Source organism: Malaclemys terrapin, chromosome 3, assembly GCF_027887155.1.
Source record: "Malaclemys terrapin pileata isolate rMalTer1 chromosome 3, rMalTer1.hap1, whole genome shotgun sequence".
In the NCBI taxonomy this organism is placed as follows: Eukaryota; Metazoa; Chordata; order Testudines; family Emydidae; genus Malaclemys; species Malaclemys terrapin.
This window is the reverse complement of record NC_071507.1, coordinates 7,256,826-7,274,129: the sequence shown is the minus strand read 5'-3', so window position 1 is coordinate 7,274,129 and position 17,304 is coordinate 7,256,826. Positions and strand designations below refer to the sequence as shown.

At 46.6% G+C, this 17,304-nt stretch overlaps 1 protein-coding gene across 4 annotated transcripts; it reads right to left on the bottom strand.

The window, feature by feature from the left end:
- Positions 1 to 822: 822 nt before the first annotated feature.
- Positions 823 to 17,101, bottom strand: LOC128833517 (natural killer cells antigen CD94-like). 4 transcript variants are annotated; one of them, XM_054021461.1, is made up of 8 exons: positions 17,025 to 17,101; positions 10,824 to 11,060; positions 8,948 to 9,043; positions 6,793 to 6,885; positions 4,555 to 4,662; positions 3,640 to 3,782; positions 2,472 to 2,614; positions 823 to 1,456 (listed from the first exon to the last, which is right to left on the bottom strand). In XM_054021461.1, exons 2-8 carry the CDS (start codon positions 10,894 to 10,896, stop codon positions 1,315 to 1,317), a joined length of 798 nt encoding a protein of 265 aa, XP_053877436.1. In that variant the 5' UTR covers positions 10,897 to 11,060; positions 17,025 to 17,101; the 3' UTR covers positions 823 to 1,314. The 4 variants fall into 4 exon arrangements, with proteins under 4 accessions (XP_053877436.1, XP_053877437.1, XP_053877435.1 ...); XM_054021462.1 differs by lacking the exon at positions 17,025 to 17,101 and adding an exon at positions 11,860 to 11,979; XM_054021460.1 differs by lacking the exon at positions 17,025 to 17,101 and having other exon boundaries at positions 10,824 to 11,360.
- Between the last annotated feature and the right edge of the window lie 203 nt (positions 17,102 to 17,304).

Here is a 17,304-nt window from a genome sequence, read left to right as displayed (position 1 = left end):
GGCTGGGCTGGAAGGAGATTGGGGAAGGTTTTGTGACCCCATCCTTGACATTTTCTTTTTTTGCCTTCTGTGCCACACTCAGCCTTGCAAGGCCTAACTAATACAGGATCCTACATCTCATTTTCAAAAGTGATTTAGGCACTTGGGAGACAAAATCCCATTGAAAGTCAATAGGTTTTAAGCTTCTAAGGGCCTAAAGCACTTTTGAAAATGAGAGGTGAGCTCCTAAATTAGATAGACGTTGCAAGGCTGAGCATAGCTACGCCTGAATACCTTTAATCTGGGCCTTAGGGAGCAGGCAACGCAGTCTGAGAATGAAGGGTGGAAACTGAGAAGAGAAACAGCATCGGACTTGGACCAAGGTTCTTCATCAGCACATCCAGGGATCTTCACCCCAATATGTCCCACCCAGCACTCAGCAGCAATGCGCCCCGGCTGATGGAGGAATTGCATAACAAGGATATTTTTATGTGCCCCAACTCCAGGGGTTATGGTAATTGCTGACAGCTCTGCAAAGTGCAATGACCCAGCATCCTAAGGAATGCACAGCACCACAAAGGCCAGGTGCCGTCTCTGGAAAGTACAAATCCATGATACATAACCAGCAACATGCATTTTACAAATATATGCCCCAAATAGGTTACATTAATTGATCTCTTCAGAGTACTGACTCCCCACCCCCAACCTGATCAACTACATACACACACACACACACACACATGCACATAGACACTTCTGAAACCATTTCAAGAATCGCTCAGAGTGGAGGACTCAGGGTTGTTGGGTGTGAGATTTAATTTAATAGCAATTATTCAACTCGTGTTTCAGATATACGATGTGGAGTCTGCCTAGGGACATGGTGGCCCTTGAAACTCTGGAAATTAGACAGGATTAGACACTACAATATATACAATAGGGGATGATAGATGACAGGCAGGGAGCTGCACTAGGGGAGTTCATAGGTCTTTCCCATCGTTCATGTCTATGATCGTGTAACATACACATATGTCTATACACGCCATAGGCTCTGGAGAGTTACAGTTTACCTTAGTGGTTCCCAACACTGCATCAAAAACCGCCATACAGCCAAGAAAATAACATTAGGTGAGGCGAGGTGTGCAGATTTATCCAACCACTACAGACGCCAGCAGATGAAGTTAGGCTGTGGGGGAAGGAGATTGTAGTCATCTCTCACACGTGCAACATAAAAGAGCAGATAGATGGAAATATCTCACTGCCTTGCTTGGTAATTTTCTCTCTGTTTGCTTTAGGAGACTGCCCCAGACCGGCAGTCCCTGTTCCATGTGAGGCAGTTCAGGTTCTTGTCAAATCCTTCATCTTCTTGCACAGGCAGGATCGAGTTTCCCCGCAGGCTCCAGTTTTGAAATTCCCACCATGGATATAGGCACAAGCTCCGCCCTGATAATGCTGGCTATCAGCTTCTGGGATTTCAAGCCTGCAGTGCAAAAAAGCACCATTTACACTTCATCTTAATAACCCCGGAGCCCCCTGCCTCAGGCCGCAATGCTTGGACTCTGTGTTTGTCCTGAGGACAGTAGACGATGCTGAACCAATGCGCTACCCAATGTGTCTGAAGAGACTCTGTGAGCACATGGGTCTACAATTTTTCATGCACCTGAGATCAAATCACCTGCCCTCCGCCTGCTAACCCAGCTCACTGGGACTTGATCTAACACGGAAAACCCTGGAGCAGTGTCAAACAGCTGACTTGGCTTTTGTGACATTTACACTGACATGGGTAGGTAGAGAAAAGTGATTTTCATACACTTAGGAGGTTTTTACAGTTCTGCCTGAGCCCTGTAGTGTTGGACTCATGGCGTAACGAAGTCACCAGGCTCTCCAGGCGGAGGGATACAAAAAGGAGTCCCAATACATTTTTTTTTTTTACAATAATTCATTGTTGCTGTAAGATGAGGCCTGTATAGAAACATGGCAGGGTTGCGTTGCCCTTGACTGACCCCAGCGAGTTCAGCAGCTCATCCCTCAGAGGTTGCTGAATAACCAGCTCATCCTCCTCCTTTGTCATGCCCAGCCAACAAGCCCACATTAGACGAGTGTGTCTGGCTACAGCCCGTGGCAGGGGGAAGTAGCAAATGCCTTTCTCCTCCCCTCCCCCAGCCTTCTTGGCCTTCTGGGCTGAATTTGTGCCACTGGGGCCCAGCACCACCTACAATCAGGCTCCCAAATTGAGGGCACTTTGGGGTGTTTCAGGATAAAAGGCATCACAAAGGAGCTAGAATTGCTCAGAGAACGGCACTGTGGGAGCTGGGGAGAACAGGAAGTTCCCAGGGGTCTGAACCCCAGTTCAGGCCAGTGCTGTGGGTTAGCGTCTCCACTTAAATAAACGCATGTACCGCAGGCTGTCTGAGGCTCACAGTGGAGAATCAAACACAGGACTCCGTGCCGCGCTTTGGTCCATAGCCGAGGATGTGCTAGTGACACAGACTTACAGGCCAGAGGAGAGAGCTGTGCTGTCCACCCAGACCCACTTCCTGGTGCGGGAATCATACGATAATCCAATCCAGAAAGGGAAATAATATCTAAAGCCTTGACGTATATCAAAATAAAGATATGATTCTTGTTGTATGAAATTCTGCAGAAGAATAAAATAAAGTGTTAAAACCTCAAATTCCATCACATGGGTATAAGTGGAAATGGCTGAACAGGGTAGAAGATCAGGAACTCCCAGCACATGGTATCACCAGAGGTCTTCTTAGAGGTATCACTACAGCTAAGGTTGAGTTCCCACTTCTATTACAGTGTCTGGCTGTTTCAGTGACCGATAACTTTCTCAAACCAAATCTTTTTGGGCTGAAATTGTCCAGCCTGAATCTCAGGCCAAAACTGAATTTTTATAGCAAAGTTACAGTAAAAACTATTTAGTAAAAAACCCATTTTTGGGTTATGGAAGGTGCTAAAAAACACCCGACATTTTCCCCAAATGTTCCAGTCAGGAGATGGTGTGCACATTGAACTGAGAAGTGCCTGAACTGGTTTTGTGCAGACGTGGCTCATTTCATAGATCTCAAAGGACTCTAAGGAAAAACCTGTGTGAAGGAACTTCGGCTCGGTTGCTTTGAGTTATAAATGATCTAACATTTCTCAAATATTCCCAGTCCCTTGAGATTTTGCTAAATCACTTTCACTGGTTTAACTGCTGTGAGTGTACAAAAATGGTCAATTGAAACTTTCATTGATATCTGCTCAGTACCTGAGTGGGTTTGAATACAGGGGACTGTGAAGGATTTTAACTTCATTCAGTCTGGATTTATTCACCACAAACAGGGTTGTTTGGCAGAAAGGGGAAAGTTCTGGACATTTTCATGGTCACAACACAGCGTTACCCATAGGGCCCTGTCAATACATTTACAAGAACTGATCCCATTATCTTCAGTCTCTGCTTCTTTGGGGGAATCTCCCTGACACTTAAAATCAAGCTGAGTCTGAAGATGACAGGGACCTTTGTGCCATGCAGGGTGTGCTGCAGTCACAGCGCCCTGCATGTAGCATGGGAACGGATTGTGTGTCAGGCACGGTCCATCCCACACATTCAGCAGGGGAGCTGCTGCTGATTAACTCCAGTTTTGCCCCAGTATTTTTAAAGAAACTCAGATTCACCTTCTCTTCCTTGTTCTCAGTCTTAACCAGCTGGGCAGATTGAGATGAGCAGTAGGATTGACACTGTTCCCAAGTTCTGGTTGCAGCAGCAAAGAGGTACAAGCTGTCACTAGACTGTATAGACCGTACCGGACATACGTCCCCTTGAATGAACAAACACCGCCGATCAGTTCACCAGGATCCTGCCTCGCTCTGGTGTGACGAGGTGTGCTGGGGACACTGCCGTCTATCCCTGGGATTGTACTCCAGCCTTAGGCCTTGGCCCCCATGGCTACTGTTGTCATGGACTATACAGTCCGGTGATCCCATCATCCCATGGGGATGGGCTTTTCCCCTCCAGGAGCTGCCGCTGCCAGGCGGGGAAGAGCAGGCTGCCTGAAGGGACTGGCTTCCCCAGCAGCATGATGGGGTGACTGAAGAACCAACCCCCACCATCTTGGTAGAGGCCTGACAGCCCTCCTGAGCCCCAGTCGGGTTGGGGAGATGGGAGCTTGTCACAAGCAGGGAGAGGGACAGCCGGGAAAGGCACATTGGCCCAGCTCAGCTGAATCCCAGTTGCTAAGGGGAGAAGGGGGGAGACAACTGTGGAGCTGGATGTGACAAATGACCCACATGCTTCGGCCCGAGTGTACTGCCCTCAGCTGGGCTGCGTCGGGCCACAGGAGGGGAGTTTATTCACTGGCTACGTTCCTTCCTCTCTCAAGGGACAGGGGAAAAGCTGAGCTGGTTGGGCTGAGAAGTGAGATTGGGAGGATTCTCCATCCCCACCCCACCCCACGGCTGGCCAGTGAGATCTCCCACAAGCACCTACGGGGGAACTCCCATCCTAAGCCCAAGCACTTTGGGACAGAAGGAATCTCCTGTACGGATCTGGGTCTGGCTGGTGGGGACAGTGGCTCCTCCTCCTCCATTTACCTCTGTTGTTCGGCAGCTCTTGCAGAGTCCCTTGGTGGTTTGTGGGTTGGCTTTGGCCAACCATCGGCTGCTGGGTGAGATTTTTCTGTTGGCCGTCACACTGAGTGACTTAAATGTCAGAACAACACAACAGTGTCACTTACCAAGGCTATGGCAGAATTTACAGAGCAGTCGTTCTTTGAATCATGGTGATAAAGTATCTGATACATAGTGCAGTGCCATGGGCCCATAAAACCCACCCTGATTAGCCTAGATCTGTTCAGAACATCCATGCACAACATGGCATCCAACCATTGCATTACCAGTGCTTTGTGGGTACCTGTCCCACAGCTCAGATCTTCTAACTAGGGACCTTCTGTAGCCGCTCTCCACACCTGGGTTGGGGCTGTGCTACAATTCTTTTGAGAAAGTCTACTCGATAAAGTAGCTTTATTAATGTATACAGTAGCACACATTTTGCAATACTGAACAGCGTTGGTACTTGCATGAAAACGTTCTGTATTTTTTCAACAACACAGGCTTCAGGACTGCAAGCCAGATTCTCAACTGGTGTAAATCAATGTAGTTCAGTGAGTATGTCAATTTACTCCAACAAAGGATCTGGCCCGAAAGCTGTATGCTTAAAAACACAGATGTGTAGTACCTCAAAACAAGAACACGGAGTGTTGGCTAATTTATTGCAGGGGAGTGCCTCAACACCCCACTGATGTCTTCATGGATTATTATAGCCTTATATATATGGGTATGTGACAGAGTGCTTGCCACACACAATGCCTGACTAGGTACACCTGGAGGAGAGCCAGGGCTGTTGAGGCCTAATGGCTGATGAAGGCCAGCTGGGGAGAGGAGCTGGGGCAGGCAGGAAGAGAGGAAGTTGGTGGTAAGAGAGAGTGGCAGGGAGGAGCTCTGCAGTCACTCCCTAGAGAGCAGGGGAGTTGGCAACAGACTATGGGGAGTAAGCCCTGAGGTTCTGCCTTGGCTACAGACTGACTGTGACAAGAATCCGAGAGTGGTGAGAGCCATAGGGAGCAGAGGAAGCTCCACTGGTAACTCAGGGGTGGGCCAGACGATAGGAAGGGAAGTAGGAAGGAGCCCAGGGAAACAGCAATGGTGTCTGGGAGTTAGCAGACTGAGGCTGCTGGCTAGAGCATCTCTGTGCTGGACCCTGGAGTATGGTAGGCCTGGATTCCCCTACCAACCTCTGGGGTGGTGGGTCAGACTGGGCAGTGGAGCAGAAGACTGCCTGAGGTATTTTGTCCAGTAGGACTTTGATACCATGGATGGGAAGGACTATAGTGACCTAGCCAAGGCAAAAAGCACCTTGAGTGATGGGGAGGGAATAACCTGACTCCAGAGAGAGAGAGCGAGACCATGGGGTGAGGAAACTGGCCATGAGCTAACCCCCACATGGACACAAGCCCCAGCAGCGAGTAGAACACCCCGCAACAGGGTAGAACAAAGGCACAGAGAAGTAACGTGACTTGTCCCAGGTCAGAGGCTGAGCTGTGACTAGAACCCCAGAGCAAAGCCAGTTTTAATACATTGTAGTGGGTCTACCAAAATGGAAGTGCCTCCTGCCCAGTGAGACTGTGCCCAGAAACTGCCCCGGGGTTTGGGGGAGGGCTAGTGAGATGATTCTAACTATCCTCTCGCTGACACTCCCCTAACTGAACTGACTCAGTGGATGCTGAAATTGTCCTTGGCATGGCATGTGGGGAGACTCTCTGGACTTCCTTCTGCTGCAGGAGTGGAGTCCTGCTCCTTGCCACCCTAGTGACCATTTTTCATCCGTTCAGTTTGATTTCAAAGGTTTTTCACAAGCAAAAGTGCATTTTTTTAAAAAATGAAAGCCAAGATTTTCTCTCACAAATCTAGTTTCCCCAAAGCATGGAGAGGCTGTGTACAGTGCAAAGGCCTGCTCCACCCAAGAGTCCTGATTCCCAGTCTCTGCAGTGGTAACAGAATCACTGTTTGTCTTAAACAGGAAGGCACTTTTTAAAGAGAACACCTGCAATTATAGACAAACAGACTTCTACCCAGCTTGAGTTCCAGTCTTCTCTCTCTTGTTTACCAGGGTGCATACTCTACCTTGAACTGCATACAGCATACAGAGATATCTAGTGGCTGAATAATATACTGCAAATGATATGGTATTAGTCTCTGCTGTAGCCACTAGAAAATGCTGTCTTCCCCTTCAACACATTATAAGAACTCATGACTCCTTTTTCCTGTACTTACCCTTGGAAACCAAAACTCCTGTTGCTATCAACAAAAGCAGGCAGAGAATCCCAAGGATAACTGTAGTGAGCAACCATCGAGAAGGCAGAGGATCTAATAAAGAAATACAAATAATACATCATAATTATTGACATCTGCAAAGCTGCAAAATGAACATCAAAAATAAAGTATCTAAACAGAAGAGGAAGGGGAAGGGAGGAATGTAGTTGGCTTTAAAAAAAATATCTCCTAGAAAGAGTGCTTTTGATTAAAAAAAGAAATAGAGTAGCAGGGCCAATGAACAGTAAGCTAAAAAGATAATTCTGGCCTGTCCAGTACCACAAATAGCTACATGCCCTACCTTTGAAAAAGTGTGTGAGTTGTAAAGCAAGTACTGTGCATGCAGTCATAGAGACTGATGGTGCAAATGCAGCAGTAGATTAGCCGATCACTGAAAGAAGCCCCAGTAGCTATACCTAGGGGACTGGGAATAAAGAGAAGGAAGTGTCTCTGGAAATGAAGAACAGAGGCTCTCGCTATCTAGACCTTGCCACGATTAAAGTTGATACAGGTTCCCAAACAAATATATTGTCAGCAAAGTTACTCCAGAAAATCAGAAATAACCCTGATCTAGGGAAAAAAGAGAAATAGAAGACAGACCATAGGGGGGGAGAAATGGCCAGTCACTGAGATTTCAGCCAGATAATGTCTAAAAGGGCTGTGAAATCATTTGATTTTTAGTGAATAGGGATCAGGAAAGTCAGACTGTATTTTTCCCCTACCTCAATAGAGATGTTATTTCCAGTGGTGCCAACTCTTTCCATTTGATCATGAGTTTTACAAAAATTTTGTAAAGCCGCAGCTGCTGGAATCATGTTATTACCTGAGAATCTCAACTTTCATTGGGAAAAAAAATGGTAAGATTCTTGTACTCATTGGTTGTGGAGACCAGACTGAACACCTGCCCCTAAACACCCCAATGCCAGAAGAAACTAAAGAAAACAAAATGTCGTATTTTTACATCTCATGATTTTTAGTCCTGACTCGTGGTTCTCAAATGCTTGGGGTTGGCAGTACTGAATAAGCAGCAGACAGTGATGATCTATGCTTCTGTTCAAGATTTCCCCTCTGGTGGTGACAATGTTTTACTTGTAAAAAGAACAGGAGTACTTGTGGCACCTTAGAGATTAACAAATGTATTTGAGCATAAGCTTTCGTGGGCTACAGCCCACTTCATCGGATGCATGTAGTGGCAAATACAGTAGGAAGATATATATACACACAGAGAACATGAAACAATGGGTGTTACCATACACACTATAAGGCGAGTGATCAGTTAAGGTGAACTTTTATCAGCAGGAGAGAAAAAGAACTATTTGTAGTGGTAATGAAAATGGCCCATTTCCAGCAATTGACAAGGAGATATAAGGAACTGGAAATTGCTGGAAATGGGCCATTTTCATTAGCACTACAAATAGTTCTTTTTCTCTCCTGCTGATGAAAGTTCACCTTAACTGATCACTCTCCTTATAGTGTGTATGGTAACACCCATTGTTTCATGTTCTCTGTGTATATATACATCTTCCTACTGTATTTTCCACTGCGTGCATCCGATGAAGTGGGCTGTAGCCCACAAAAGCTTAGGCTCAAATAAATTCATTAGTCTCTAAGGTGCCACAAGTACTCCTGTTCTTTTTGCGGCTACAGACTAACACGGCTGCTACTCTGAAACCTGTTTTACTTGTGTAACTCAAAGCCTACACCCACAGCATGGCTACAGCTGAGATACAACAGCCATTGGCCATCTTGAAAGAGAAATTCCAACTTTAGGGCACTTGATATAGTGTCTGGAGCAATGGATTATTACACTTAGATGTTTGATTATTGGCGGTAAAGTAATAGAATAGTCAGGAGTACAGCGCATGCAGTGAGTCGTTAAAAGGTACAATACAGTATTGTGCTAGTCAGTTACTAGAGGTAGAAAGTCTCATGGGGTTTTAATATATGGCAGGTAGATTTAATAGGAAGTATTTAGTAGGATTTCAGAAAAAGAGTGTTGTTATGGATATGGGTTGTACTGGTGGTGAAGGAAGAGTAGAAAAGCTAAATTCTGAGCAGCAATCAAGACACATTTAGCTCTGTTTCGCTGTGATGATGCTGTTGTTCCATACAGTACCTTTGTCTCCCGCACCTTGAGGTCTTTGGCTTCCTTGCTGCTTAGCTGGGGTGTGATGGTTCGGTTCCTGGTTCGTTGCCGATTCCTTACGTGTTGCTGGTGAGATTATAGAGACAGAAATTTTAGACTTGACATCGGGGAGGTTGATAATACAAGCACAGCAGTAGAGGGGCTGATCATGAAAACCGGGTCCCATATCGATAGTAGGGGAGGGCAATACAAATTGTAAGTATCTTCGGAATTGAAGAGTGAAAACCCTTGGCACAGTTAATTTGACGCAGGAGTTGCCAGCAATATTATATCAGGAATAACTCTGAGATGGTGGGGAGGAGGGAAAATAATACAGGGCCCAATGGAGAGACATTCCCAGTAAATAGGATATCAGCCGTGGAAATTACAAAGGTGTTGTGAAGACACTTGTTTTTCTGATGGTGGATGAGGAAGCTCCATCTGTATTAGGGACTGCAAGATGTGAATAGCTAAGACAGGTCACACGTATAACAGGAGCCTGGTGTAGTCTGAATGACAAGTCCTAGGAGAATTTATTGGTGGGTTTGATGAGATGGGCTGGAGTGAGGACATGCCTAAGTTATCATTCTATCCAGGGCAGTTCCATTAGCACGGAGAGGCTGGGCTCTGCAGGAACTAACATGCCTCATGCATTTCAAAGTGAGAAATCAAGTCAGCCAACTGGCTGGGTGCATCTAAAAGTGCTGGACACTTTTTCTTACTAAGAACTGAAGAGCTTTAGGGTGAGATTCTGGCCAACCAGTGCCCAGCTGCAGGGAGAAAAAAGGCAGAAAGAGCTCCCTCTGCCCTTTGTGTCTCTTTGCGGTGGTTGACCAGAACTGGTGTGTAGAGCATGCTTGTCCTTCCCTGGAGGCTAGCTGCCTGAAAGGAGATGGTATCTCAAGTTAGACCAGCTCCTGACAACCTACATTAGAAAATGAATTGGCCTCTCAGAGTTGGTAAGACAACTCCCACCTGTTCATGCTCTCTGTATGTGTGTATATATATCTCCTCAATATATGTTCCATTCTATATGCATCCGAAGAAGTGGGCTGTAGTCCACGAAAGCTTATGCTCTAATAAATTTGTTAGTCTCTAAGGTGCCACAAGTACTCCTGTTCTTTTCATAGACTCTTAGGCACTTGTTTGAAAACCTTTGACTAGAGCACCACACAGAATGCAAAGGACACTTAAGCTCATGACAGCATCGGTTCAAACTAAGCCTTAGCTAAGACAAATTGCCTAGCAAGGGCAATGTTATCAGAAGCTGAGGGTAGCATGGAACATGATCTAGACAGACTTGTTGACTGTGAAAACCCACTAACCCCTGCTGATAAAACATAGATGTTGATGCAAGAAACTTGCAAAGATACAGATCTAAAATCCTTAGAAGGCTGAATCTTGAGTGATAGCCAGAAGTGAGGAGAAATCTCATCCACTGGCCATTATTATTAGTCTGCTTTTGATGAGCTTTTGATGGTTAATGTAATCCTTAAACAGGAAAAATAATCAGTGAGTCCATGCATCACGAGGAATCAAATGTTATGTTGCATTCATGATGAATTTCTGGGTATGAAATTAAACAAAGAGAAGAGCTAGAGTAATTTTTATTAGCCTGGTACAAATACACAGGTTGCTGATCTGGATTTGAAATGTAGCGGTCATGGCTATAGAATCAGAGCATTTTTAGTAAGGAAAAGAAAGACCTTGGCAAAATCTATCAGACGACCTCTTTTACTTTGTAAGCACAGATTATTTAGTGGTAGAGGACTCGTATTCAGGCTACTTTGAGTTTTCTACCAGGTACCCGGAGTGAAACACCATTAGCTGTTATTTCTGTACAATAATGTTTTATTACGTACTGTACCTTTGTCACCAGGTCTTGGCCTTCTAGACTCATCAAATTTCAGAGCTGAGTAGGTTATCACATCCTCATTCATTTCCGGTGGAATAGAAATTTTAGACTTGGTTTTAGATGACTGAGGAAGCTGGGTGGGATTCAATGAGAAACTCACGGGTACATGAAAGATCTCTATGTACTGTGATAACTCTGTCTAGGCCTTGTACTGCTGAGTTTTATAGCATGTTATAGTCTGAAATGACACTTAAAAAAAGAATGTTAAGGTTGCAAAATCAAGCAAAATCAATAATTCGGAAATGCTAGATTTAAGGTTGCCTGTGCAACCTTAATTCACCCCCTTGTGCATTTTGATACCGTCTTTAATTACACAGTCACATACTGTTTTTTTCCACAGGACCCCTGCTTCATTCAGTACTCAGAATGGATGGTGCTCTGTGAATGGGTAGCTATTCAAGATCACTTTCTGTTCTCATCATTTAATGTGGCCCCCGCATGCATTATCTACTGTGCTCTATTCAAACTCTGCACTGAATACAGAATTATTTAATTCCTCGTTGATTTCTCTATGCTATTCTCATGGTAGTATCTTAGCGCTTTGCAAACGTTAAGGAATTCATCGTCACACCATCCCTGTTTGGGGAGGGGCAAGTAGTATTTGCATTTTAGGGATGGGGAACCAATGCACAGAAATGAAGGTCAAAATTGTCAAAAATATTAACTAATTTTGGCTGCCCAATTTAAGAAGCCCAGGGCCTGATTTGTCAGAGTACTTAACTTTTTATAGCACTTTATTTGTTCTGAGAAGAGCTCCCACTGACCTCAGTTTCAGCTGTGAGTGCTTAGTACTTCTGCAAATCAAACCCCAAGTATCTCAAGTCAGACGTCCAGGAAATGAGGAGCACACAATTATTGACCACTCGTGAAAAGTCTCATTGGAGTGACTTGCCCAGCATCACATAGGTAGAGTAGGTAGAATTCAACTGCCTTAACCAGGAGACCCTCCTTTCTCTTCCCACAAGCCCCTGCCTCATTCACTACACACCTTCCAGCTTCTGCCACGAATGACACCGGGGTCCTACAGACAGCAGCCTCCTTCACTGCACACAGTTCCTAAATACTGTTTCGAAATGGAAAGTGCTGTTTAGCCATTTTGAATCATTTCGTTTCAGTCAAAACTCTTTTTGGAATTCTTCATGGCATGAAAAAAATTGACATTTCAACGTTTCCTTCTGATTCGGAACAGGAAACAATTTGAAAAAGCCAACCTTCCCGGCCAAGGGAGAGTTCCATCTTTCGAACAGCCCTAATCGTAACTGATCTGAGCCCTGAAGGGAGCAAGAGCTTTAGAGATATATCATTTGAAAATATTTTGATGACCTCTTGAGTTGCAGAGGAGACTTTAAAAGGCAGCAACCCAAAGCCCCTTCAGTGTTGTTAAACCAAAAGCTAAATATTGTTGTGAAATCAATGTTCTGCAGTCAAGATTCTTCTGGCTTCAGAAGGTGCTAGAAAATACGCTGCTACAGGCTGCATCTAATGCATAAAGAGCCTAGAACTGACAACTGAGCTGCCAAAGTCTTCTGCACCAGCTTTCCATGCAGCAGTTCAAGTATAACCGTGCTTCCTATGATAAAACTAGCAAGGGACACATATAGGACCAGATTCTGCTCCCAGTTACACCGCTATAATTCCACTAACTTCATTGGATCTACTCCTGGTTTATTCCAATATCTCCCCAGTTAGTCCTGGGTAAATCTGTCTCTACATTGGGCTAGTGTAAATCAGCATGCTCCATTGGAGTTGACAGAGGGATGCTGAGATATGGAAGCTAAGGGTCCGGCCCATCGTGCCTTACGACAGAACAAAAGAATCTGATTCTTTTTTCTTGAGAACATTAACTCCTTTCAGAAAAGTCTCTTCTCCCATTTCATCTGATCGTGACGGGTTTCAGTGGAGTAAACACAGCAGTCAAAACCTGTGCTCTCTCCCCTTTGCTCTAAGACCGACATTAACCTTTACCTCCCAGGACAATCACCTCCAACCTGATCCTGCTCCAAGCTGCAAATCCTTCCACTTGCCCCGTTACAAACATTTCCAGCTGCCTCCCCACTCTATTTCCTACCGAGACATTGACAAGCAACTCCAACACGGCCCTCAGCCTCAGTTACCAGACACTTCCTGTGTATTTTCCAAAATCAGCCTGCTGTCCTTCTTGGAAAACATGATTCTCTAAAACAGGATGTAGCCTGCTCTAAGGATGCGCCTCCCCCTTTCCCCCTTCCTCCATGATTTGAACACAGTACCTTTGTTTATCTCCAGTGGTTCACAGGCAGAGGTTCTGAAATGGACCCTGAAGTGGCACATCTCACCATATATGAGTCCCCAGTCGGGGGGGGGGATAAAGGAGAACAATGATTGGCTGTGCAAAGTTCCATCGGAAGCTGCACAGGAAGCTCTCTCGCTGCTAATTTGAGACACGGTCCTCACCTAGCGTGCTAACCAAAAAGGGACTTTAATCTTTACATGCAATGAGACCTTTTTACTGTTTTATAGCACATGGAAGGAGGTTGTGAAAGGTTTCAATTTCACATAAGAGGTCACCAACCCAGAAAGGTTAAGAAATGCGGATCTAGTGCACAGAGCCCTGCATGCAATCTTGGGCACCTTACACTACCTTGCTGCAGTAACTCGCATCTGGGCTTCTCACAAACAGCCCAACAGCTTGCAACCTGCATCTTGAGTATCTGTGTGTACCTGCAGCCTGCCAGCTACGCTCTGGCTCTCACTAGCCTGGGTTATTCTGCAGGGTGACCCCAACACACTCCCAGGCCTGGATTTTCCCCCAGCAATGTATGTCTTGTACTGCCCAGCCCTGTCCTGTCCAGTCCAAATATATTAAGTCCATTATTCCTTTTAAGAGAATAATATACACCAGCGTATTACCTTAAATAGTCACCCAGACACTCTTATCTAATCCAATGTGTTTAAGTTAAACAATAAAACAAGTGATTGAACTACGAAGAGAGCGATTTTAAGCGAGTACAAGCAATGAGGCAGAAGAGGCAAAAATGCTTACAAGAAAAATAAAGATAAAACCCTTTCTAGTGCCAACAAATTATATTCGATTTAAAGCAAAGTTTCTCCCAACATGCGTCCAACGGCATTCCTGACCAAACTCTTCAGGTTAGGACCACTCCACCAGAGTCCAATGGCGCCTTCTTTTTGTCTTCTCAGGTGCAAAGAGAGGGAGAGAGAGGAGGGGGTCTCTTGGGGTGTTTGCCCCTACTTTTTATAGTTTCGGTCCCCCTCTTGAAAAGCATTTCCAGCTGATAACCGGAGACAAAGACTCTGTGTGGAAGGATGTTCCTTCCCCTGTGTGAACTTCCTTTGTTTTATCCCTTCCCCATCCTGAGTTTTTGGAATCTGTTATTCACACAGCTCTAATAAGGAGTAGCTGCTTCGGGGTTGGATATTTCAGTCCTTCATCCTATGCTGTTTCCCTCTGGACCATTGTGGCAGCTGTGACAATGAGACGTGTTCAGTGAAGGCCTGTGTCTGAGCACTGAAGAACTAAGCCCAGTGGCATTTCATCAGGTGCCTCACGCAATAGGCTCCTACCCTACAGATGGCTGATTTGCTCAGACGAGCCTTTCAGCTTTCATCAAGGTGTTTAAACCGGTTTCCCGGCGAGTGTTTGGAGGATGGGTTGTCTACAAGCTTCCAGGCCCCTTGCAACTTCCCTCCGGTTGATTCTCAGAGAGGGAGGTAGACCATATGTCCTGGATGTTTTCACTCTTAACTATCAAGGAGCCCTGCTGCAGCTCTGAGCCTTGCGCTGGTGGCACTTACATTTGGAGACTAAAGTGGATTGAAAAGGGAGGGAAAGCTCCCACGGGACCAGCCCAGGAGAAAAACAGCTAGGGGAGCATTGCTTTAGCAGTGTGTGATGGAATGCACCTCTGTAGTCATACCCTACGCACTACTGTAATAATCTTTGTACAAGGCATGCCTTGTGTGGTATCATTTGAAAACTCATAATGTGCTGATCATTAATATCACGTTGAAATGTGTGTAGCAGCATTCTGTGTAAAGTTATACATTTCGCCCGGTATGATGTTAAAAATACACGTCCAGACTCATGTAACATCAAACTGGTCAAACAGACCTGTCTTGAACAAAGGAGTGTATGCTTGTCTTAGTTTGCATTTAAGCAGTTGTACTTGACTGGACCCAAAGAAGAGCTCTGTGTAGCTCAAAAGCTTGTCTCTCTCACCAACAGAAGTTGGCCCAATAACAGATATCACCTCACCCACCTTATCTCTCTAATCAGCCTTCATATAACTCCTCCCCGTTGAATGTTTTGTGGACGTCTCTCCATTTCGTATCAGTGATGCACATAATAATATTCGGGCAATAACTACTGTGCCATGCATAGGAGATAAGCTGCTTGTACTGTCTCTGTGATAACCCTCTGGGCAGCCCTCAGCTCTCAAACCCGAGGTTTAGTCACAGCAGAGGTGCTAGGCAGCAATCGGTCATGTCCCCCTTCAGGTGCGGCTGGCGGACATCCTCCTGCAGTTCATCCAGGGGCGAGCGGTACCCTCACTGATGGATTCCTCGCCTGCTGTACCCCCGGCTATCTTTAATGCTACACAGCAAAACTCTGTCACGCACTGTTCAAGTGTAACTCTATGACAACCTCTGTCAAGGGAGGGGAGGCCTTAAGCCTTCAGCTAGCTGGGGAGGGCATTACGTGTTCCTCCCAGATGGTTCATTCCCAGCACAGGTTAGCTCTCACTCCGACTCCTTTGGCATTCAATGGCCAAACAGCAATGGGAGCGGGATTGGCTCCTTCCCAGGTGGCTGGTATCTTTCCTGCCACCAGGGGGCAGCAGTAAGCAACCGGAGCGCCCAGGTAGGCTGGAGAGAGGCCGCAGCACAAACCCAGCCGCCCTCGACGTCGCGTGGGTCTAGGGTGACCAGATGTCCCGATTTTATAGGGACAGTCCCAATATTTGGGGCTTTTTCTTATATAGGCTCCTATTACCCCCCATCCCCTGTCCCGATTTTTCACACTTGCTGTCTGGTCACCCTACGTGGGGCTGATTCCCCCGTGGGGGGAGTGGTATTTTTGCAGGCACCTGCTAATGAGAAGAATGTCACGCATGCATCTAATCGCCCCAGCGTGTGCCTGAAGCAGTGGCCACACGCACGCCAGCTGCTGTCTCCGCGCACCCGGCTGCTGACTCCTGGCTGGCGTTGGGTCAGACCCTGCACCATCCATGGGTCCTGGCAGGCTCTTCCTCCTGCTCCCGGCTGCGCTAGGGCTTGGGCCAAACAGAGCACAGCCTTCACCTGAGCTGCCGGTATGCACCTGGCTGCTCGGAAGGGTCAGTGGAGGGCGGCTAGTTATTAAGGGCAGCTCCAGGCACAGTTAGGGGGCAGCGTGTTTGGGTCTCCACACTGACTGGAGCTGGCAGCTGCCTGACGCCCCATTGCGCTTTGGAGAGGACGAGGGAGCACGGCTTCCCCCCGGGTCTGTGTTCAGGCGCTGCATCCGGGGAGCAAAGTTTTGGAAATATTAGCCCCAGATCTTTTCAACTGGCTCAGCTGGTAGCTTAGCCCTTTGGCTCGCTGCCCACCCCGCCTGGGGAGATCCCTGCCGTTTCATTCTGCACCCCTGCCTGGTAAGAAGATACAGTGGGCCAGTCCTGGAGCAGCACGGACAAGCCGGCCCCGAGGGAGAGCCAGGAAGGCTGCTGTGTGAGGCCAGCGCTGTTTATCGTGTGAGATGTAAATGCTAGTCAAAAAACCCAGCGCGGCTTTAGAGGATAGTCTTGTTCTTGTCTTGGGGGAGGGATAGCTCAGTGGTTTGAGCATTGGCCTGCTAAACCCAGGGTTGTGAGTTCAATCCTTGAGGGGGCCGTTTAGGGATCGGGGGCAAAATCAGTACTTGGTCCTGCTAGTGAAGGCAGGGGGCTGGACTCAATGATCTTTCAAGGTCCCTTCCAGTTCTAGGAGATGGAGATATCTCCATTAATTTTTTTTTATTTATTTTTGTCCCCTACGCTGCTCTGCACCACGAATTCCAGGGCACAGAGTGGGGTTAGGTGGTTTCCACAAAGAGCCAGGGAGCTCCTGGAATCCTGCTGCCACGTGGCGAGTTTGCGGGTCTCATGCAATCGAGCGTCCTTTACAAAAACTCACCAGACCAGGTTCACACACGGACTTTGGGACATCCATCTTTGGCCTTCGCCTGGCTCCCGCGTCCACCACCTTCCTGCGCCAGCAGCCCCTTTCTCACCTCCGCCTCCCTGCTAGTGTTAAAACGCTTACCTTCGTTCCCAGCCGCTTGGCAAATTATTGCCCGCTCAGATGAACTTCAGTTGCAGACATTGCTCCTGCCCCCAGAGGATTTTCCGGCAGCAGGAGATTGGGGGGAGGGAGAGGAATTTGACTCTGTGGCCTTCTACCTTATTTTTCCTCA

Bases quoted from the DNA above. Each gene is read 5' to 3' on its own strand.
- LOC128833517 (XM_054021459.1), bottom strand. From the start codon at position 9,143: ATGGGACCCGGTTTTCATGATCAGCCCCTCTACTGCTGTGCTTGTATT. The intron at 6,886-8,947 runs GTACTGTATGGA...TTTCTTTATTAG, and splicing joins TCAAGGTGCGGGAGACAAAG to ATCCTCTGCCTTCTCGATGG. The intron at 3,783-4,554 runs GTAAATGGAGGA...TGTTCATTCAAG, and splicing joins AGAGCTGCCGAACAACAGAG to GGGACGTATGTCCGGTACGG.